At 37.7% G+C, this 24,191-nt stretch overlaps 1 protein-coding gene across 1 annotated transcript in view; it reads left to right on the top strand.

The window, feature by feature from the left end:
• Positions 1–24,191, top strand: part of cntnap5l (contactin associated protein family member 5 like) — a 51,847-nt gene that overhangs the window by 18,417 nt on the left and 9,239 nt on the right. The window contains exons 3-12 of the mRNA XM_057362300.1: positions 1,362–1,555; positions 11,933–12,080; positions 12,377–12,580; positions 13,062–13,246; positions 14,993–15,136; positions 16,964–17,234; positions 18,795–18,944; positions 19,594–19,765; positions 20,375–20,481; positions 22,201–22,320. Of these exons, the coding sequence (XP_057218283.1) occupies positions 1,362–1,555; positions 11,933–12,080; positions 12,377–12,580; positions 13,062–13,246; positions 14,993–15,136; positions 16,964–17,234; positions 18,795–18,944; positions 19,594–19,765; positions 20,375–20,481; positions 22,201–22,320 (1,695 nt within the window). The remainder of the gene's footprint in view (positions 1–1,361; positions 1,556–11,932; positions 12,081–12,376; positions 12,581–13,061; positions 13,247–14,992; positions 15,137–16,963; positions 17,235–18,794; positions 18,945–19,593; positions 19,766–20,374; positions 20,482–22,200; positions 22,321–24,191) is intronic.

Consider the following 24,191-nt stretch of genomic DNA (forward strand, 5'->3'; position numbering starts at 1 on the left):
TGTGATGCTTCTTGCTTAGTAACAGCAGGAGGTTTCCTTTGTGAGCTGTGAGATACAGACAGGCAGCCCGTTCCCAGTCACTGTCGTCCTGATCCAAACGTGAACAGACACCAAATGTTGTTGTCTTTAGATCCATCCACCTGTTTTATTCTCTAGTCATTAAATCATAAGTCTTGTAAGTCGTAAATTATGTCTGCGCCTGAAGTCAATTAGACATCACCTTATTACTTTGTTGCTCATGCTAGACTATATTTTCCAGATGCACGTATAAAAATGTGTTATATGCCTCGGTCTGATGGAGTCGGCAGTAGAATCTAATGAGCTTAGAGTGTTAGTTCTGACCTTTGTAATTTCTCTGAAGCCAAAGCCTTCACAGATGATATGCACCTTGTGGCTGAAAAGCATTGATGAAGCATTCATTATCTGACCGTCTTGTTCTGACTCGCCCTAGGGCAACCCTGTCACACATGACCTTGAGGGCTTTCTGTTTCTGCTCTGTGTTCTCTTTTAAAAGGGCTTTAGCTTGAGCCTTTTCCTTTAGTAGACTCGGCTTAAAGTTACTGGCTGCACTTGCTGAAGCTCTTCTCCAATCACATCAAGAATTAAGATAAAAGCCCAAACAAATCATGGCATTTGTAAATATCATGGCAACGTTCTTTATATTGTTGTTTAAAGAATATTTAATTGCTCATATGTCATTGCATCACTAATGCTCTGATGGAAGTTGCAGACGATCAAAACACCTTTAATGTACCACTTGCTCAAATCACTTTATTAGTTATTTATTCGTTTATTTTTGAGGGAAATAAACCTGTTTGAGTATGTGTGGGTGTCTAAATAGTGTTGCAGGTGAATGGACATAATGTTTGTTGTTAATTTTGTGTTTGTGGACAAACATATCCAAGGGTTTTGTGAAAATATTGTACAATAGATCACTGATGGGAAACAGAAAATAAGAGTGTTTCAGGACACCAATGTGTCTGCTTTTATTTCCAGCCATTTATACAACCGTAAAGCCATTTAACAAGGAAAACCAAGACATACAAATGTGGAAATACGCTGTGTAATTTTCAAATAGCCTTTCTTTAAACACTGTAATATTAAACTGCTCTGAGGTCTGGCTTCTGTCCTCCAGGGATAGGTTGGAGATTTCTATCTAAAAAAAATGGAGGCTGAGCCAGAAAACTACTGTAACAAATTTAAATCATTTTTTCATCTGACCACTGAGCCTCAGCCCTGTCAGTATGATGAACAAGAGCATGAAATCTTGGTGAGGGTTGAATTGGGGAGAATTACTCTGACTTCCGTTTCATTTCTTTTCAAAGTGCTGACTTGTAATCTCTTTCGCTCTATCCCCATAGGTGGTGGAGGTTGGTCTCCGAATCGAGAAGACCACCAACCCTGGCTACAGTTGGACCTACGGGATAGGTTGAAGGTCACAGCCATTGCTACCCAAGGTCGCTGGGGAAGCTCTGATTGGGTGTCTCGATACCAGCTTCAGTATAGTGACTCTGGTCAGACCTGGAGGCCATACAGACAAGAGGATGTGATATGGGTGAGTAGCAACTATTAGGATGAGTAAGAAAAATATGAGAAGAAACTCGTAACAAAAAAATACATAAACGCTGTGTGTTATAAAAATATATATTTGGGTTAAAAATAAAACAAAGAGTATAATGTAATGGATAAGACTGAAAGACAAAAACACACACTAACATAAAACTCTGCTGTAACAGGCCCAAATAACCTGAAATGTCCAAATTGCACTACAGAGAATGCTCTTTATGTTTCCATTCTATCTGTTATATATACGGCACAAAAAACTAAAATCAGTTTTAGTACACTCAGTACCAGCCTGAAGTCTCAAGGGTTCTTTATTTCTGAATGTGAGTTTTATGTTTGTTAATCTTCAGTATTGTTAAATATTGCAGTGGAGAATAAATGCATGTTGAGAAGGATGAAAAAGGGTTTCTGAAAGCAACCAGTATTTAGCAGATGTTTTCAAAGCAATGTACAGAAAACTTCGGTTCCAGACTTCAGTTGGAATTGTCATGCTTGTGATCAGAAATAAAGCAAAACATTCAGTCATGGCTATTATTACCTTGTTCCTGGGTCACCCCGTTTCAGAATGATCTTGCATTTTTATTATTTGAATCCCAAACTATTTGACTGTCAAATTTCGCATCCCATTTTTGTACAAATCACAAAGATGTATGTGTGATCCTATTGTCTGCAATGAAGCATGGGCTGTTATTATTTAATTGCATTGCATTGATGGAATTTTGCTTGAAATATGTTGATAAATTACAGTCTGAGCTCAATAAAACTGACTTCAGGTCAAAACCTGTCAGTATATGCGGCAAATACAAATGATGTATTAGATTGTTAATTCATCTTGCAGTTATGTACACTTTTTAGTTTAGTTCCAAATCTTTGATACATTTTGGTGAAATTATAGTTTCTCTGTTTAACAGAATAGAAATTATGGAAAAGAATTTAAATGGATTGAAAATCTAAACTTGAACAAACTTGCATAGCATTCCATAGTATGTTTCGTTCTTATTTGGATTATTACAGTATAAGAAATGCAGTTTATTGTTAGTTATTAAATGGCAGTCATTTTATTCTTGATTGCTTTAGGGTCTTTGTTGCTACTGCTGAACTGCCTGTTTAAAGTTGTGTATAACCACCAGATGCGTTTTCTCTAATGAACCAATGGAATGAAGCTATTAATTATAAGTGAAATCTTAAGCCTTCGTTTTCTGCCCTGGAATACGCCATGACAGTGATTACACATTAATTGTCTTGAAGGACTCCTTGCTAATTTCATTAATTATTTCAGACATATTAATTATTCAGATGATTATTTGTCCTTTGGGATGACTTAATGGTAATTTGACCGGGAAGAAAGTTTACAAGGAATTGTACGGCATGCAAAGCCCTGTGGAATTCTTTGTGTACATAATACTTGTTTCGGTGATGAGTAGTAAAGATGTCTCACCAGAATTCAGCATGGAAGTGTAAAATCAAAACGTTCAGACCTCAGTCTGGCTAAAATCAGCAGGATGCTTTTCAACTTTAAATACCAAGTCCATCACCTACTGAGATTTTTCGTGGCCAGAAGGATGGGGGAACTGAGCTTCCCTTCGCTGTTGCGCACACACTGGCAGACAGACCTTGAATTTTGCTTGTTTACCCATTCAGTGGAGAAAACCATCTCACAGAGGTGCCAGACTGTGCCAAGGTGAGCTGCCATGCCAGCTGGAGCAGATGCCAGTGAGTCAGACAAGCGGAATCTGATGCCATCTGTTTAATGCCAGAATATAGTCACTCGCTCCAAATAAACCAAAACACACTTCCCATTAGATAAGGGTTTTCACATTGCTGCTGCTCACCAGCTACTTGCCACTAATCAAGTTAAACATGTTTACAAGTCAATAAATAATTTAAAACCCAAGTGGAGTGATGTGGCCTCTTACATCATATTTGTGACCTAGTCATTTTGTTGTGATTTGCTGTTTCTTCATAAAACCATCCTTCGTAATGTAAAGAACATTCTGTCAAGTCTTGATCTCTTTAATATTGATTGAGTAATGCCATGTTAAAAATGAAAGCATGGTGAAATTAATGGTTGAAATCCATCTTGTTATATATTTTTCTAGTTTTCACAGACTGGGTCACATTTATGTTAATAGAGTGTTAAAATGTACGTGAAATATGACAATTTGATTATATTTAGCCATTGATGGAGCGAGTCTTATAGACAAGTGAGAACAGAAAAATGCAAAAAAGTGTTTCTGCAAAATGATAAGTTCACCATGATTCATTCAGCCTTTCAGAAGGGCTTGCTGAACTTTTCCATTTTCACCACCCGTTTTTTAAATCAGAGTTTTTTGTGACTCAGACATCCTTGCCTCATTCCCACCATCTGTGTGAGAGCTTCCTGGGGCCTGGAGTACAGCTGAGGTTTTTTATTCCTGCTGGCACAAAGCATTTTATTCTCACCACAGCATGAAGGTGGTGCGCTTTGACAATTAAATCCTACATTAGCCAGCATCTCCTCCACCTGCCTCGCCCCATTCTTTCACCGTCTCACTGCATGTTCCTGCTGGCTTTCATCTATATCTATACTTATGCCTTCACTGTGAATGTGAGAAAGGGGAAAGAAGAGGAAAGAGATTGATAACCATTAGAAAGGCATCCATAATCCAAGCAAAGAACCAGAGACACTTTGTCCTAAAGCCTAGTGAGATGCCAAAGGAGGAAGCATTTTAAGGGATCATGTGGAAAAAATTGAGCTAAAACTATCAAAAAATAGTTTTAGCCAAATTCTAAGGCAGCACTGCGCTGCATGTAGCCTTCAAGGAAAAAGCAATCCCAGAACAGACTTTGACAACTTTATTGAAAAAAATTGAGATGGTGAATAAAGTGAGAATAAAAACGAAATATAACATTCTATTTCAGTCAGTAATGAAAAAAAAGGTTTAGTGTAATTAAAAATGGATTATTTTACACAATTTTAGTTTTTTTAATACATTCTGTGTTTATTACAGCATCACATCATTAGTGTGGCAACATATGCCAAACTCTACTGAAATCAATTAAGTCGTGTCTTCCTTGCAGAGCCGTATATGTGTAGCATGTAGAGTTGCAGTCTAAAGGGTTTCAGATTAGTATTTAATGGGGTTTGATGAAATTTAAGGTGTTAAGCTACTTCTTTGCTGCCTACTAAGCTTTTGGAGCAGAGCTGTATGTTCTTAATGACAGAAAGAGCAAAACTGTGCACAAGGACATAACGTGCATGTGTGTGCGCTTCATAGCATACTGCAGATACCCTTTCCTCGACTATACTGTCAGTTTAATGAGGCGTGACACGGAGCAGCGTGACAATACAGGAAACCGTGAATCCTCTTTCGCTCTCTCTTTCTGTCTTATTCTCCATATCATTATTCAGTATCCTTCTCAGCCCGGGCTTGTTTGTCCTTAAGTGAGCCATGCAAAAACATACAGAGTACATGAGGCAATAGCTGAAATGTGACACCCCGTCTTCTCCCGGTTCTAATGGTCACGTCCAGGCAGAGGTGACTGAAGGGACTCTACTGTTTAATGGCCATATCCTGTGCACAGCGACAGCTAGGAAAAGTAAACACAGCTTGGCCTGGCACGCAGTACATTTGGGCATCATGTGAGATAAATGGTTTCAGTCAGATGCAGAGGCAATACCTGATATGCTCCAGTCCAATATTGTTGAACACAATTTACCGCCTCATTGTCCCTGTGTATGCAGACCCTAGTTTGGGTGTTTTTCCTGGCAAGGTGACGCTACATATGTTTGCAGGCTGATATGAACTGCTACACAAAAAATTGCAACCTTGTGTATCTCAAATGTGATTACATTTACATACAGGATTTGTGCAGTTAGTGTAAATGAGTTGCATGTGTTTGTAGTGGCAATGTTTACATTTATTTGTATTTAAATTTATGAGAAGGATTTTTCTGGTTTACATTCTTTGTTATCAATCGAAACAGAATTGTTATTCTGATATATTAATTTCAGACAATTTCAAATATTAATTTCATTGCAAAACACTACGAAAAAGCAGCCATTAAGGAATATATGGGAATTCCTTTAATACTGTTTAAACATTTTGTCAATACATTTCTAAAACTTTCGAGTTCGAATCCCGGCTTGTGGTCTTTTCCTGGGTCCTGGACCATTATATGTCTCTCTATAAAAATGCCAAAAAATTGTGCAAAAATGTATAATTATTTGTATTATTTTTATCTAGGATTTTCTGTGACTTATTAGTGTGCATAATATGGAAAAATATCAATAATGAGTGAGAGTAACTTGGCATCAAAGAACCTCTTGAAGCACTTTTTTTTGGTATGCCGATTTTGCCATCCAAAAATATGGTACATATGAATTGGTTTTATATTCTGTTCCTTAATGTGTCTGCTATGTTTTAACAGTGCTGTGAGAAATACTGATAGTTTTCTTTTTGAGGGGCGAATAGAGAGTTTTAAGATTGGATCTGCTTTTCTGTGAGATACAGAGCGGTGCAATATTACAATGTATTGGCTCCTCGGTGGATTGGCTGCTGATGGAGGAACAGGTATATGTGTATATTAAGGAGACTCTTCAGGTTTAAAGCCGTTAAAGAGCACAGTGATAGTAAAGACAGCGCTGAGATACTCCTCTATAATTTTGAAGTAGTTTACCTACAGTCAAGTTACCCTTGTGAAAAGTTGCCCTACAAGCTGCTAATAAAAAGTGTAAGTATACACACTAAATTGTGATGTTGGATTTTATCACACTGTTTGGCATTATTAGTATACGTTCAGTTTGTTACTCTTTAGCACTGCAGAGATCTATAAACCTCAGTCAACTGTGTTCATGCAAATGTAGCGTGACACACTTGCAGTATATATTAACTTAAGGCAGTGCTCTTTTTTGATCCTGTGTTTCTTTGACTACTTGAACATAAAATAAAAATAGATTCATGTTTTAGATCCCCAGTTTTAATAGCCCACATTAAAGATATTTGGATAAGTTCGCAGGCTAATCTTTAAACATGGTGGGGAAAGATAAAGCAGTGAGGCGTAAGAGAAGCCACTTATTTCTTGCTGAATCATCGTATGGTGATTTATGACCAGTTGATGTGTCTTCTGCTCCTTGGGGGTGCATTATTTAGAAATGCACCAAATGAAAAAGATTTGCTACTTCATTATTAGAGAGAAAGCTATGAGGAACACAGAGGAGGTCTTGATGTCATTTAAAATAATATGCAAAACTTGAATATTCAAACACACAACCTGCAATTTTGAAAATGTCAAATGATAGAAAATTACAATAGAGAATGGCTAAAACCTATACTTGTAACGTAATGATCCCTATAATTTAATGCTCTCAAATTTTATGTCAGGTTTTAGAGGTGGATTTTCCATAGCCGAGAGTCCTTGTGGTGTCCTATTCAGTTGTAGAGAAGAACAGAGAACTCTCTGCAAATTAAGATAGATTTTCGTAGTGCCTCTCATTGACTCAAGTTGTCTCCTGTTTAGTTTGGGTTTATTGCGACATCTCTGAAATCGATTGCCTCAGCCTCTTTCCACCACACTGCTGTTTTGTGTGTGCCTGATCCACCAAGTGCAAAGCCCCCTTAACCCACAACCCCTGACTCCTGCGGAGCCGCATATACAGTATACACACAAAATCAATATATTTCATTTCAGAACACTCTCTTATCTGTGTTAGGATTGGTAAAAGCAGATTATCCTAGACAACGTTTTCAGCTCTGACTAAAACAATAACACAGCAAAACGCTATGTGAAAATATGAAGATCCCTCATCTTGTAAAATAGCTGTCTCACCTTTGACATCTAGAGTATTAAAGGCTGTTTGCACAATGTCTGTGTGAAGTTTGAAAACTCTTCATGCGATTTATAATATTTACTTAACAAAGAACTTTGTGAGTAGTGGTTCGGAAGGAAGGATATTAATTTTAATGAAATGTCTGCAATCTCTAAATACTGTAAGTAGGACCCATGGTGGTGTTATTAAAATTTTCATGAATTTTATTATTATCTTCTATTTACCATCTGAATAAAGTATTTAAATTAAACAATTAAGTGCAATATTTAAAGGCGCAGTTCTTGAAAATCAGCGGCCACCAGCGTTGTATTATAGTTTTGCAACGAATCTCTGAGTCATTTGCTCACCCCTCCCTTTCGAAGTACGACGGTGGCCGCAACAGTAAAAAAAGATGTCGTCTACTGAGACAGCGGATAGCAGTGATACAAGCAACGATGTTTCTTTACAAAGGTAAGGCAATATATAAACGTAATTAATCATTTAACATGTATTCTATTGCTAAAGTTACTGTTACGATTCTATAATTAGATATATTTCTTGCGTGCTATCTAGTACACGCTGAGAGTAGTGAAGTAACTAAAGTTAGCTAATCGTAAGTAGCAATGCTGTTCAAAGCGTTTGATCTGACAGTGACATAGGCAGTTGTGTAATTTAGTAGACGTTTGTCTCCCCCTTTGTAAATTCATGAACAACCGGAGTACGTACCGCAGGGACGGAAAAACATTATTATTCGGAGGTTATATGGCCATTGGTATAAAATGCTAACGTTAACGTTTCAACAAAACAGTTGTTTGGTAAACATTGAAAAAGTGGAAACATTGAAAATGTTGAATTATCTTACCAGTCTAGCAGAAAACAGGAAAACTTCGGCGTCGCCTTGAAAACATTTGTCTTTCAACAGTGCCTTCCATCTGGTAATAGATACACCGATGTTTATCCTGGATTTCTGCCGCCGTTTGTCTCTAATTCGTCTGGCAGCATCACGTGTGCGCTTCTTTGACGACGGAGATTCACGCTCTGTCTGCTCTTGTGCACAATACGCATGGTCCTCCATTTTATCAAAACTTCTAACTGTCTAACTAAGACAGAACAATCAATTGCTTCAGCTAGACGACGACTACTCCTCCTTCTCTCCGTACTACGACTTACTACTTTGTGTGTCTTTAACTCAGTGATGACGCAAGCTGTTTCTAAAAAAACACACGAAGACCAACATATATACGAAACGCGCTCTGTAGAGCTGTTTGTCCGTTAGAGCTTACTGTACAAAACTTGGCTGCGCAACATAACAAATTCTATGTAGATAGGCCCGCTCTCTATGTAGATACAAATGTTTTTATTACCTTAGAATAAACCAGAACTTTTCATTACGTAAGGTTTTTATACACATCTAAAGACACAGTTTTGTATGTTATATTGCATTTCTGTTAATAGATCATACAAAACATCCCGCATTGTACCTTTAAGGTTTGATTGCAAATGTATTCATCAGCAACATGAAAATTTCAAAGCAGTTTTTTGTGTTCTGACTACAGAACCTTTTCAGGCTTTTCATAATGTTTCTTTTTTCCATCAAATACTACAATGCCTTTGCAAAACGCCCACTTTATATCCCACATAATAAGATTTTGGTGTCCGAATCAGCGCCTGTTTAAAATCAATGGCTATGACTGGGAGGAGCAGGGGTGGCGTGAGCTACTAATGTGGCAAGGAGGATTCATCACATTGTGACAGATTCCATTACGCCACTCTAAAAAGGTCAATCAGATCAGAAACGTGTTTATAGATATTTTCTCTCTGCCTTTCACATATGCTGTATCTGTCTGGTTGTAAAGTTGTTTGTGCACTCGTCAGGTGTGGCACAACACATCTTTGTGTTTCTTTAGAGCTGGAGGTGGAATGACAAGTATCGATTATGTTGCACTAAAGCCCCTAAAGGCTCAAATTAGTTTATCTTATACAGTTCTAGAAAATGGAAAGGGCTTTGATGGCAACATGTTACTTTTATATTTTTGTCTAACAATTATTGTTATTTTTGATATGTCATCTGAAAAAACATCCTTACAATTTTTGATAAGAGAGCGTTGACACTCTAAACTGCATCCCGCACCCACAGGACCTTCATACCTCCGCTTTAAATCGAGGTTCGATAGCTCAAAGTTAATTGACCTATCTATTGAACTTTAGATGCAACGCAAAATGTCAACATCAGTAGCTTGAAAATGCAAAATAATAATGATTATAATTTAAAAATCGATACTTGGCGTCTGTGTATTGATTCTATATCTAGATGAAAGAGCGTCACTGTGTTGTGCTGTATTGATTTTTTCCCCTCAGCCTAGTTCAGAGTATTCAAATGCCATCACATAGGCCAAATAAAGAAACAAGGAAGTTGCTCGACAACATTTCAACTATAAACTTAACCCCTACAAACAGACAGTAAGCAATGTTTTGCAGCATTAAAGTGATAAAGATTAGGAACCACCTTAACAACAGCACTCTCAACATTATATAAATCCCAGTGGGAGAATTTTGTGCACTCAAAGATAGCACTGAAGCCTGAATATGCCATGGCCTTTTCATTTTTATAAAAGACGGACAATTGTGTGATATCTAACTTCACAGTTAATTCCTCATTGTTGATTATGCAAAAAAAGATGTGTGTGGGGATTAAGCCTTGGGAATTAAATTTCAGTTTGAATAAATGATATTTACAGCGAGTTGCTTAGTCCTCTCTTCTTAGTGTATCTCACTAATGAACATCTCTGGAAAGCTATTGTCTATCTCTCTCTCTCGCTTGGTCTTTCTCTGTCTCTCTTTGCCTATGCTAAGTGAAGAAATAAGTTCTTCAGTTTGAGGATTAAACACCTAGGCCTTCATCCTTGGGTTGAGAAGTTGAATTACTTGTAAATTAAGTTTTCTTTTTATCGTCCACTGGGATGTTGGGGGAAGTTCAATTCTTCCTCTCTCCAATGAATAAAACATATAGAAAGTATTGTTGAATTATAGATAGAATTTTTGCACTGCACTATTTTTCATGCTTATTCCCCTGTGAGAAGTTGTGAGCGTGGAGATGAGATCATGGAAGTCAATAGAAAAATGTCTTGGAGTCTTTCAGTATTGGTCATTCACATAAAACCAATTTGTGTATACTGAAATCAGTATGTCAGAACAGACTATCTAGATCAACTTTTTAAATATGCTTTAATGTAAGCGGCAGATGCTTTTAGATAGACTTGTATGACTTTTGTGTTTTATGGTGAAATTGGTTAAAGGATTTTCGGTTACACTTTATTTTACCTAAGAAAGTACTGGGTAATTTAAAGTAACTACATGGGATAAGGTTAGGTTTAGGAGTGGGTTCAGGTTTAATACCTAGTTCTTACCCAGTTATAATATTTAATAATAACTATAATAAGTACACAGTATGTACATATGAAACAGGACTGCAAAATAAAGTGCTACCGGATTTTCTATGAAATACATACAATAATTTACCAATACAGTTTTAAAAAGGGTTGCTAAATAAGCATTCTTTCATTTGGTGAACTTTTGTCTGACACAATTTTCTATTCTGAAAACTGTTGGTCTGTTTTATAAATCATTGCATCACCCTAGTTTGTTTTACATTTCCACTCTCTTTTTCTCTTTTTCGTTTTGGCTCACTGTTGTATTCTCACTGAATGAATTATTAATATCAAATTTAACAACCTCAAAGACACTAGAACACAAGGAGATCAAAATCAATCACATTTCACTCACTTTTAATTAAGAATTAAATCTCAAAAGAAATTCTGAAAGAAATTAAATTCTTAAAGCCTTTTCTCGTGACATTTTTGATAGTTGCCAGTATGTTTTTCTTTTATTATTTAAAGTTGATTATTGAATTTTGTAGTTCACTTGATTTTTTTTCTTGAGCAAGGGCATGAAATTCACTTGGCAATGAACACACATGTCAGTGAACCCCGCCACCCTCCTCTAAATTTTCTCAAACCTTACCATTGTTTCATCACACTCTTGATCTTCCATTAACTTTAATGAAGGAGACGGCATGATGAAAATGAGTTTATTCTGGTCTGGATTCTGTCTGTGAAAGATAAACAGCTCGGCTGCCATTTTGCGAACGTGTGCCATCTTCCACCAAGCTCGAGGGTGATTTATCTCCCAGGATTCTGTTATAAAAATAACCAAACAAAGCAACCTAGTAGAGATGAATCAGCACACAGTAGAAAGATCAAGAAGGTCAAAATTCATCAGAAAACAATTTGGTCTAATTTGATCATCACTGGAGAACAAAGAACCAAACTTGGAGTGGATGATTTGTGTTAATATAGCGTTTGCATCTTACAAAGCATTGTATACTAAATGGTTTCTAGGGGGCCGGTTTAATATGGCAGTTCTGTCAGTTGTTTTCTTGAAGAAGCTCTAATAAACTGTCAGTGAAATTAGCATCGATCCACAGAAATACTGAGAAAAGCATTTGAAAACTTAATCTCAGTATTGACAGTGATATCTTTTAAGCACCGTCTAACCAAGATCCTTATGTGTGTATATGCGCAGACTTTCACAGGGAATACTGACGCAGACACGGTGGTCCAACACAAACTGCCACACTCAATCAGAACTCGATATTTGCGGCTTCTACCCCTTGAGAAAAGCCCCAAAGGAGAAGCAGGACTAAGGCTGGAAGTCTATGGCTGCACATACAGTGAGTGATAACATTCTTATAGGCATGCTTGCACATGCACAAAACAAGAATGCATTTCAATATCATTATCGAAGTTCTGTAAGCTTTTTTTTCTTGCACACTTTAAGATCTGAAGAAGTCATCTGCCGTCTACTGTTCCCATCTAAGCACTGAAGTGTTGTTTAAATCCATTCAGCTCGGCTTCGTTTTCAAATTGACAGAAAGTGTCGGAGTGTCTTTAGAGGTCAAAGAAAGTGCAGAGAATACAGAGGAGTGGGTCCTCTAACATTCTTCTTGATTCTTTTTCTGTCCTCCAGAGTCTGACGTGGCTGACTTCGATGGTCGCAGCGCCTTGCTATACCGGTTCAACCAGAAGTCCACCAGCACCGTGAAAGACGTGATATCTCTGAGATTCAGGAGCCATCAGGCGGAAGGGGTTCTGGTTCACGGAGAGGGACAGAGAGGAGATTTTCTCACTCTCGAACTTCAGAAAGGAAGACTCCTTTTGCATCTCAATTTAGGTGAGAGAAAGTACAATTATGAAAAGTGAGAATAGGAGAGGAGTGGATTTTTTTTCATGCTGTAAACTGCAGAATGACCTTCTGTCCTTTTATTCACATCCTTGTTGAAGTGTCATTTTATGGGCAAGAGAATAAAATGAAAGATTCAAGAGGTATACCTGAAAAGTAGAGAGAACTGTGAGGAAATAGGAGCTTGTGTGGTGAAGTGAGGCACTAATGGCCCCCCAACATTAACACTGGGGGGTGGCTGCTATAGCAACGTATTTTCATTCAGACCTGGCCTGCTCTAACACCTGTACACTCAAAGAGAAGCATCTGAAGGTCTGAATGTGCAATGTGTGACATCACCTGTTGCTCTTGTGGAGTCGCGACCTTCATTCGGGAGCTGTGCTTCAGTGCCGCTGAATCAAATCTTTGCTTTCACCGCCTGGCTGATGTGATTTATGTGCTCTTAAGTCTCCGTGATGCTATTTCTGTACAGATGATGCCAAGCTTCAGTCTAGCGGTCGGTCAACCTCACTCATGTTAGGAAGCCTGCTGGATGACCACCATTGGCATTCTGTTCAGATTGAGCGCTTTAACAAACACGTCAACTTCACCGTGGATGGACACACACAACATTTCCGCAGTCCGGGCCAAGAGGACACACTGGAGATAGATTATGAGGTGAGTTCAAAGCTTGGCAGGAAATGGGGGGTCTTGGAGGGGATGGAGCTCCAGCTCAAAATGTAAAGAAATGTCATCCTTTATCCATGTAGTAGCATTCAAACACTATGCAAATGTCATACATAAATATAGTGGGACTTTCTTTACATCTATGGCTTAAAAATTTGAAATATTTTCCCAACTAGCCATTTTCACCACATGTTCTGATTGTATATTATTCTCAAACCAGTTGTCTGACTATTATTTCAAAGAATGCTTTTTGTTTTAGGCTAGGCAGAAAATATGACTAGAAACTATCCCTAATAACCATTTCAGATATAAACACAACACCAAAGAACAAAAGATAAGAAGCCAATCCATTACTCTGTTGTACAAAAAGATATCAAACATTCTCCTTATCCAATGACTTTTTTACAACATTTTATTCAATCACTGTCACTGAGCGCTTATTAAAGTTTAAACCCAAGTACCATAGACATCACATGCACTGCTTTCAGGTATTATCACAAATGTAGATGTTCCGATCAATATAGGTTCATAGATTCACTTATATTGTTACATAATTCTGTCATAATCTATATAATTTGCTCCCAGGTTGTGACTGTAGATACACATGAAGTTATCAAGATGAGAAATATGTGTAAATGTATCTTGTGTATATTTGAGTAAATATTGAACAGAAACGTATCTTAATGATTAGGTTATTTTTATGTGAAATGTCACAGACTTTTATATTGATTAAAAAACTGCCTGAAAAGGGAGGAGCTAAATTGCAAATAGCTGCCATGTATTGCAGTCAATACTTCATGCTGTTTGGATGTTGTGAAAAAACACAAAGTTGTTCTGGAGGTTTGCCTTGTTTTTGGACCTGTTGTTCACCTCCTTCTCTAGCTTGTAAGATTCTGAATGTCTTACAAATGAATAAGCAAGAGCAGGTGTTTTGATGTTTTGTGTTATATAAATTGTTTATTCCTAAATGTTTTCTCCCCACTAGACATTGCCTTTATTTTATATATCACTATTAGTTCTGTAGTTTCCTAAACTCTTAAGTCATACGTTTTGTTTGTTTGTAAGCCAATGTGAGTGTTTGTATCTTTTTTAATTGTCTGACCTTGTTCTCTTCAATTTTGTTGACTTCCTTATGCACCCCAAACTCTTTCCTCTATTTTCTCCTTTGTGTGTGTAGGTGATGTATTTCAAACACGAGCACACATTCCTTGTATTTTATTACTCTTCCTTGCTTAAATGATTAATAGGTTCAATACTGAATGAAAATTGATACCATTTATTATAGATTAACCTTGTTACAAACAGCTGAAATATTTACCATTTCTCTCTTGCAATTTTTTCTGTCTAATTTTTTCTGTTTGCTTTTTTATAAGCATTTTCTGTCTGTTCTAGAAAGCAAAGTGTATAATTTACTCCATGCCTGTTTGATACTTTGTACCATTGCTTCAACACAAAAAACAACAAGCAAAAATTCACCTTTACCTCTATCACAGGCAAACAAGACACATGGAAATAGACAAATGCACACACAAAACCAGTACAAAAATATTCTTAGCATATTGATTTTGGTGAAGTCCAAATCTTGTGTTGGTTCTATTAATGTAGTCCAGTCTTTGCTGTGCAAATAATATTGGTTTATTACTGATCTCTGGGATCTGTGGTTGTTTTGTGGTTGTTTGGTTGGTTGGTTGGTTGTTTGTATGTGTGTGCGCATGTGTTTGTGTGTCCTTATTCAAGCTCAGCTTTGGAGGAATTCCTTTGCCCGGTAAACCTGGGACGTTTCTCCATGAAAATTTTCATGGCTGCATAGAGAACCTCAACTACAATGGCGTCAATGTCATCGACATGGCCAAGAGACGTAAGCCACAGATCTATACAGTGGTAAGATCAATTGCTGTTACTGTGAATACACCTTTTCAATATGTCTTGGCAACTCAGCTAGATACTAGCATAGTAGTGATGTTTTGTGTCTTTTATGTAAAAACTGTACATGTATTCATTCAGCACATTCCATTTATACACAGCAACATAGTTCGTTCATTTGATCACTATATGCCAAAGATATTGAACCAATGACCTTGGCCTTAGCTAGAGAAGCATACTAATACCATTTACTACAGAAACTGTTGCGTTTGCTTTTTCATTCCAGTGATCTTGTAGCTAAACAGTTTAAATGCAGTACGCTATTTTGTTAGTAGCTAGTAGTGTAGCTATATAGTTTTTAAAGTGTTGTGTTACTAGTTTACTATATGTGACCCTGGACAACAAAACCAGTCTTAAGTAGCAAGGGAACATTTTTAGTAATCGCCAAAAATACATTGTAGGGATAAAAATTACAGATTTTTCTTTTTACCAAAAATCATTAGGATATTAAATTAAGATCATGTTCCATGAAGATATTTTATAAATTTCCTACCGTAAATGTATAAAAACTTTCTTTTTGTAAGTGGATGGCCTGCTACAGTTGCCTCAGATGAACAACTTCAAAGGCGATTTTCTCAATATTTTGATTTTTTAGCACCCTCAGATTCCAGCTTTGTAAACCGTTGTTGTTCCGCCAGATAGTGTCCTATTCTAACAAACCATACATCAATAGAAAGCTTATTTCTTCAGCTTTCAGATGATGTAAAAATCTCAATTTCAAAAAATTGACCCTTAAGACTGGTTTTGTCGTCCAGGGTCACATATTTAGATTTAGTTACTTGTAGATTGGCAAACTGTAGTTTTCAATGTACTGTAGCTTTCCCATACTGGCGTGGGTGTATTTAAAGGGACAGGCACAGTGTGCTTCCGCACTTGAAGTTGCTATGTGTATCTGTCGAAATGTAAAAACTCTCTTTCCCTGATTAGCAATGAAGTCTCTCTCCTCTTGTCCTCCTCCATCTCTGCATGTGGTCTGATATACTTTTGTGCAAATCGTAATAGCTGTATCGATTATCACAGAGTGGTGGTCTTCATTTTGTCTCTCCCTCCCACTTATCAGAAGCATTTTTAAGAAAAAGCACTTAAAGTGCACCAAAGTCCATGCATAAATTAAAGTGTAGCCCACCATCATCACTGACTGAATATTGTGATACTAAAGGATTGTTTAATCATAGTTTTGCATGTATTAGTTTTTGTCGTAAAGTCAAATCTAGATGAAAAGATATTTGTTGATTACTTGCCATGATATTGTTATCGTTATTTTTCATTTTAATAATGAAGTTACATTACATGAAAATGCATATTCTTTGAGGAGTGTGAACCCTGGTGTGCATACGGATTGGTTGTCATTACTGACAGACCAGTAGTCTAATTTAAATGTATCTGCAGTAAGGGCATGTTGACATTGCTTGTTAAAGACATGTTTATATAGAAAATGTGAAGTAGATCTAAATGGAATGCAGTAATCAGCCCTTTTCATGTTAAGTGAATCGCAGCAGCCGTAATCATAACCTTGATTATTTATTCAGTTACTTGTGCCACCATCGAGTGTTGAAATGTGAAAAGTATATGCTTGAGGACACACACAGAAAATGACTGACAGTTTTTATATTTGATCTCTTCTACCATAATACCATCATGTCCCTCAATTTGCTTACTTGGCATGAATGCTGTATCTCAGCCCCACCCTGTTGTTTTCTTCATTTTTTTCCATTACTCCTTTTTTAAATATGCTCTTCACAATGGCATTCTTGTCTTTTTCCTCTCTCTTTTTTTTATTATAAGGGGAATGTGACGTTCTCCTGCTCCGAGAGTGCCTCAGTCGCTGTGACGTTCCTCAGTTCTTCAGGCAGCTTCCTGGCACTCCCAGTGGAATACAGAACAGATGATCTGTCCATACGTCTCCAGTTTCGCACATGGAACCAGGAAGGGCTGCTATTCTCAGTCCAGCTCTCTCGTGATCCAGACCTTGTTAACCTGCTTCTGCAACTTAGACAGGCTCGACTGCTCCTCACCCTCTCTAGAGAACAACTTCACTCTGCTCAGGTTTTCAGCGGTAAGAAGTGTAGGATCATACGGCATTTTATGACAAGACATCTCACAGCATCTAAAGAATGAATGTGTACACATGTATATACTGTATGTGCATATTTTTGTCTGTGAATATGCCTTAATCTCACAGCATTTTTATAAATATACAAAGAAGGATAAATATATTACCGCCACATCAAGGGATGTGTAAGTTTATTATAATCTTGTGTACTGTAGTTTCACATTTTAAATGTGCAAGCTGTTTAAATTTGGATTTTGATTGTCTGTCAATGTTTTATTGTTTATCATCTGGAAAAAAGTCACTCTGACAGTCATCGCAATAATATTGTCTCCCATGTATTGTTATTGATAAAGTTGTGGTGTGGACTCTGCTTTTCTCTTAAATTCTGAAAGAATTTGCTTTGAGTCTGATGCCCTCACAAATTAACACAAAGTGTTGCAGAGTGTCTTGTTGATGGCTAGTATGCATTCCTAACACCAGGATTCCAGCGATAAGCAATTTGCGTCTCTGAACGTGAAAAGGGGCGTCATGTGACAATTAATCACAAAACACAACCAGTCAGAACAGTTTATCTCTGTTGCACTGCAGCTGAGAAGAGCTTAAACATACATAAAGAGACACCTCTCTTGTGTAGAGTACCGCCGAGATTACGTATTTGTGTATGCAAAACCCAGAAGCGAGTTAGCATTTTGGTACTTCTGGTTCCATCCCCCCAAAATCAGTGTTTTTTTGGGGGGGGGTTGGTTAAATGCCTAAAATAATGTGTGTGGTTAACAAAACTTTCACTTCACTTTTTCACTTTCACTTTTTTCACTTTCAAACCTCTGAATATTTTCATGTTTTTATCTATCACATAAAACACACCAGTTATAACCCGCTTGTGATTTTTAAAGCTTTATCGTGTCTTAAAAACGGCGATTGCTAACAAGTTGCTAAGAGCGACTACATCCTTTGGCTGGGACATAAAACGTCATAACGCATACAAATATCACAAATAATGCAACATGGGCACAAATCTCTTAAAACGTGGATGTATATTCATTCACAGAGGGATGAAAAAGTTGTCGGAGGCTTGCTGGTGGTGACGTTGATATCGAGCGACTGTAGTGTAGTTTGTTTATAGCCTCATGTTAACTCTGGCAATTGTATTAACGATCCAAAAATGGCAAATATTGGAATGAGGAAAAATGCATAGGCTTTCGGTTGAGGGAACCAGTGCAGCGCTAACTTTCATCCCTTGAGTCAATTCTCAACTCAATTCTGAAGTCTTTGATGTCTCACCGCATCTGCCTCTTAGGGCTTTCCTTGTGAAACTTGTCATATATTTTCTGAATGTAATCTTCCGGAATTAGTCTCTTCTCACTCATGTATGTTTGAGGGAAATAAAAACTACACTCTATGAAGAGGGAACATATTTCCATTATTTCCCTCATATTTCCGTTTAAAAGCATTAAGGTGGGTCTTGAGATTATTACCTGTCTAGGTGCGTCCTGGAATTAAAAAGTTTGTGAACCGCTGGTTTATGTCACTGGAATGAAGACACCTCTTCTGCTTGTGTTTCAGGTCAGAATTTGAGTGATGGACAGTGGCACTCCATTGTGGTCCAGGTCAAGGGTCAGAAGCTGTCTTTAAATGTCGACAACCAAAAGCCAGTTACTATGGAAACCCGTGGCCTTAGCAGCAGTGTTCAAAAAACAACTATCTATTTTGGAGGTATGGCATTACAAATGTTAATTCACCTTTTTGATTGTTACTGGCTGTCGCAATGCAGTAAATTAACGGCTTCAAATTCAGGATTTTGATATTCATTGCTTATTATTAGGCTGTTATCCACAAAGCTCAGTTCAACTGAACTAACCTAATCGCTCCTGGCAAAAAGTGGTTATTACCCAAAACATTTATCTGAATGCAAGGGACGATTTTCTTCCAGCTCCTACCTTATTAAGTCCAACATTCATCAACCTGATGTTCCCCATATCCTTGCTAAAATACAAGCTTAGCAGGCAGAGAGCTATGTTAATGTCTGTTCATTTCATACAGTACATATAACTGTTGTTCTCAACACACTTCCTTTTTTCTTGGAGGGGTTTTCTTTTTAGTTCATTCAGGCAGCTCTAAACGCATTCAATTACTGTAGAGGATAAATGCTTTTTGCTTTAAAGCTGTAATTCAAATCTCTGACTCAAATTTTCAATGTTTTAACTAAGACCTTTAAATCTCTCATTTCGCTTACTTCTGAGACAATGCAGTCCTGCAGAGATTTCATAAGCTGCTTTGCCGGAAACAGAGATTTGTCTTTGAGCGACTTGGTATTAGTTGCGGTGGTTGTTTTCAATTTTAAAAGATTTTTTAATTATTCTAGGCTGTCCTGTATCTCAGAGCGGTTTCATCTGCGAGAACCCCAATAGAGGATATCAGGGCTGCTTTCGTCTCCTTTTCATCAACAACCATCCGGTCAACTTTCTTCAAGTTCAACAGGAAAGCTTGGCCAACTTCAGTCAGATTAGCTTTGACGTTTGCAATATTCAAGACAGGTCAGTTTTTGTCCACATTGATTTCGTGTGTATGGCGTTATTGTTTTACATTAATAATAGATCAAGTTAAGATCAATGTATGGCTCACAATATAGAGAGATCAAGTATATTTGTCTGAAACCATAATACGTAGTTTCAGTTTGATGTCAGACTGCACTGAAAAATAAACCACTTTAACAAACCAGTTGTGATGCTTTATCACAATGTTTTACTTTATTTTCTCAAATCAGACAAAACCTGAAATGTACACATTTTGAAAAAAGCATTACTAAGGTTGATAGGGGGTCGCTGAGACGTTTTGAGTGTTTTTGCAAGATTGGTATGATGATGCTCAGGTGGTTGCTTGATAGCTCAAGTTAAGTCTCTATGGTCTCTAAATTTGACTCTGGTCCCTCCTTCAAAGAAATTATAATCCAGATCACTCAGAATACTAATGGCACACCTTTTCTTCAGGAAGCCACATGATTTAACTTTACATTTATCCATAGCACAAACTGCAGATGGAGTTACACGGTTACACAAACCGCTAACCCACAGTATGAACTGTAATAACAGTGCAGCTTGCTTCAGCCAGCACTATTAAAATAATAAGTATGTTTATCCCAACAGGTGTTTGCCTAATCTGTGTGAACATGGCGGTCAGTGCATCCAATCATGGGACCAGTTTTACTGTGACTGCACTGGAACAGCATACACAGGAGCCACCTGCCACAACTGTGAGTTATACACAGTTCCCAAAACAGCTCAACGGTGTTTTATGAGTCAACAGCGAGCATGATTTCACTGTTTTGCAGAGAAATGATGGTGGAGTTTTTCTAATATCTAAATAATAGATTTATGTGTGTATAAGTAAAACAAACTGCAAAATACACAATAGAAAAGAAGGCGAGGACAGAGTGTTAATCTGGAGAACGGCATGCAATGTTAAGTATACTTGCCAGTATCAAATGTTACAAGTCCAAAACTTTCAAATGTTTTACAACCTGATCTTAATAATATCAAGAAGTTAAATTTGCACGTTAGTGGGTTTTTTGCTTTTTGTTGGCTGTGTCTTGTTGAGTTATATTTAATCTATCTTGCCAATATGCAGTATGTCCCATCCACATTCACTGTCAGTTTTTCTGTAATAGAATGCAATATTTTAATATCTTTTCTTAAAATAATTATTAATATATATTTTCAAATGGATAGTCTTTGAAATAAACCATTGCTGCTTATCTTTTCAAATCTTTATCATTAAGTGGGACATTCACAATTTATTTCTAGACAGTTGCAAATCTACCCGTCTTTGAAACTATTATTTGATGTTTGTCTATTTAACGCTGGCATCTGTGATTTAGCCGAATATTTGATTAAGCTGTAATTACTTTCGCCAGATATATTTTTACGGTTCCTCGCTGTAATCAAATTTGTTGGATCAATATGTTCTAATCTGTCACCACATGCACCGTTTCATCATATGCTTATGTATATGTGTATGTGTATGACTGTACGTGTTCTGTGGTGGAGAGCAAGGCACGACGAAGCCCATCTGTTAGTCTCATTGAATTAAAAGAACGAGAGGGAGGACAAAAATAAGATTTTCTGTTTCAACTCCTGCTGTGTGATACACCGTCAGCAAAACAACACGTGCAACAAATTAGCTCACTGTGCCGTACAGAAGACTTCTCTCTCGTGACAGACGGGTCCCAAATAAACACTAATTATATCTGTTTGCTAAATTAACTGTTTGTATCTGCAGTTTAGTTAAGTTATTGTTGACATTCATTTAAACTTATTTTTTTTACTTATTTGATATGTAGGAATTATTCTTGTCAAGCTAAAAAGCCCTGTACTAGGGCTTGAACGACCTCAGATTTTTTGAAGTCGACTATTGTGTGATAAAAGATGTGTTGATGTCGACTAGTCGATGACGTCTTTAATTAATAAAATAAGAGCTAGGGAATGTTTTGCAACAAGATTTGATGGGTGTGGGCAGTGCAGGCGGGCTGCGCAAGAATGGCTGGACTCCCGTAAAATAGCCTCTAAATACAGTATATAGTATCTCAAAACAATAAACTGTTGTTCATCTATTGCACAAGAGCAACAACAACTAAACTAAAATAAAACTATTTTAAAGTACCTTCTGGAAGGTACAGTGTCAAAAAATCACATCACCCGCGACTAGAGTCAGAGTAGAGAAGGCTGATACAAAAAATGTTAGTTTACACGATTACACTGTAAACCTTTGAGATACAAGACATTGTTTTGTCATCGCCATGAAGTCCCAGGCTGCGCTAATGTGCCAAAATGTAAGCATACTGTAGCTAACCAGAGTGAACACAAACATCCCAGTGTTGCTTTACTATCAAATTTGGGAACTGGAATTACACAGCAACACAGCATGGATACTGTATGTGTTACTATTTACTTTTGTCGTTTATCATCATTTTCAGCAATATACGAGCGATCCTGTGAGGCCTTCAGGAAAACAGGAAGCCAGACGGGGGTGTTTACAATCGACCTTGACGGCAGCGGTCCGCTCGAGCACACTCAAGTCAACTGCACTGTGGCAGGTAAGCTGGCAATGGACTGAACTACATATTACCCAATTACGCATACTCAGCTCTGCATATTTGTAGACGTATTTGACACTAACGTTCATCATGTTTCACATTATTGAATGATGAAACTAACAGCCCAGCGATTTTCATTTACAAATCCGATTCAGTGCACGAGCAGGTGTGACCTCAGCATGTGTGGGGGAATGCCTGGAGAAATCACACAGCTCATTAAGTGAGTGCAGCATCTCCTCCTGAGGCTGTCTAGTTCAGCAGGTTGGATCAGGGTTGGCCAACCTTCCTCCCAGGCAGCCTCTGGTGATTTTTGTGCTCAAGTCCCGCACAACATCCCTGATTCAGCTAGACAGGATCCAACGAAGCAGTTGATAAGTGTTACCTAGACTTCGGCTGGATGGTATGATATTGCTGTGGTTTGAATGTTTCCATTCTACTTTAAAGGGACAGTTCACCCAAAATTAAATTTCTGTCATTTCAAACCTGTATGACTTGCACTTGCAGAACACAAAAGTATAATATACTGTAATGAGTGTTCATACTATTTATCTATTATCTACATTTCAAATGTAGTACACTTGTTAGAATACATTAAAGACTATTTTGATTGTATACTGGGGTCAAAGGGCATCTTTTATATTTTATTACCTGTTTTATACTGTATATCAGTGGTTCTCAAACTTTTTTTGTTGTAAGGCCCCCTTTGTGTAGTGTGCATCGCTTTGCGGCCCCCCAAATAAAGACTTATAATCTCAAACTTAGAAATGTAATTCAACCAAAAACATATTCAGTTATACAATGCTGGAACATCAATTCTTTTGGTTTGTGGTCTTATTTTTGTATTCAATATATGATACATTCCTATAATTCATAAAATACCACAATATCTGGGACCCCCAGTTTGAGAACCACTGCTGTATTTTACACAGTTCTCTTGATATATAGAAGTTGACATAGATCTGAGTGCCGAGTTGTCTTTACCCTTTCTGAAAATCTGCTGGGAAAAGAAGATGCATTCTCTTCTACTTTGAACCATGTGCTTTTCACATCCCCTGTCAGGATTCATCACCACTTTCAGCGGTCATGGTGTTTGGCCTCTGACTCTCCGCTGTCCGCATCACACAGCGGCTTGATTTGTCTCTCAGATGAGACTGTAATACATTATGTCATCACACAAGGAAATTCAGACCCCGTTATGTCAGCAGCAGGGAGGAATGGAGGTGACGGAAGAAAAAAGCGTGTCATCAGGGAGCGTGTCATCCTGCAGAGACTGGCAGCGCATAGTAGCCGAGACTGATGGCTCCATTTTTCTTAGGTTCGTAGGAAGCTGGCTTTGGCTTTAAGGTTACTGAAGCTGCAAACCGAGTGAGTGCCAAGGATGCTGTCGTACGCTGTGATCGTATGCTGTGACCACCCGCCGCACATTGGCAAGGCTAAGCGGGCTTAATTTACAAAGTTAGCTTTGATTGAGCTTCAGCCATCTTGCAAAGTCAGATTTGCCGTTTTGCATACATTAGAAGAGTGCTAATACAAATAGACGTTTCTTTCAGGCGCCTCCAACAAGCACTGGCAAGAAAATCGTTTGAAACTGACCTCAATTACTGGAGCTATTAGCTATGCTAATTTCGCAAGACACGGCAAACAGGCACCTTTGGACGCCACGTGTGGGAATTTCAATTTGGCTTGCGAAAGGTGTTAGCGTGGCGTAGTCATTTCGCAATCTCCTGAATGAACGGCCTTCTGTTCGCTGCATAATATTCATCAGGTACTTGCATGCGACTTCATCACTCCGTTAATCTCTCATTTTCATTCGCAGGCACATGCGGTCGATTGAGTACAGGCTTGAAAGGGTTGATGACAGACGGTAGGAG

The sequence above is a fragment of the Triplophysa rosa genome, linkage group LG20 (assembly GCF_024868665.1).
Source record: "Triplophysa rosa linkage group LG20, Trosa_1v2, whole genome shotgun sequence".
Taxonomy (NCBI): Eukaryota; Metazoa; Chordata; class Actinopteri; order Cypriniformes; family Nemacheilidae; genus Triplophysa; species Triplophysa rosa.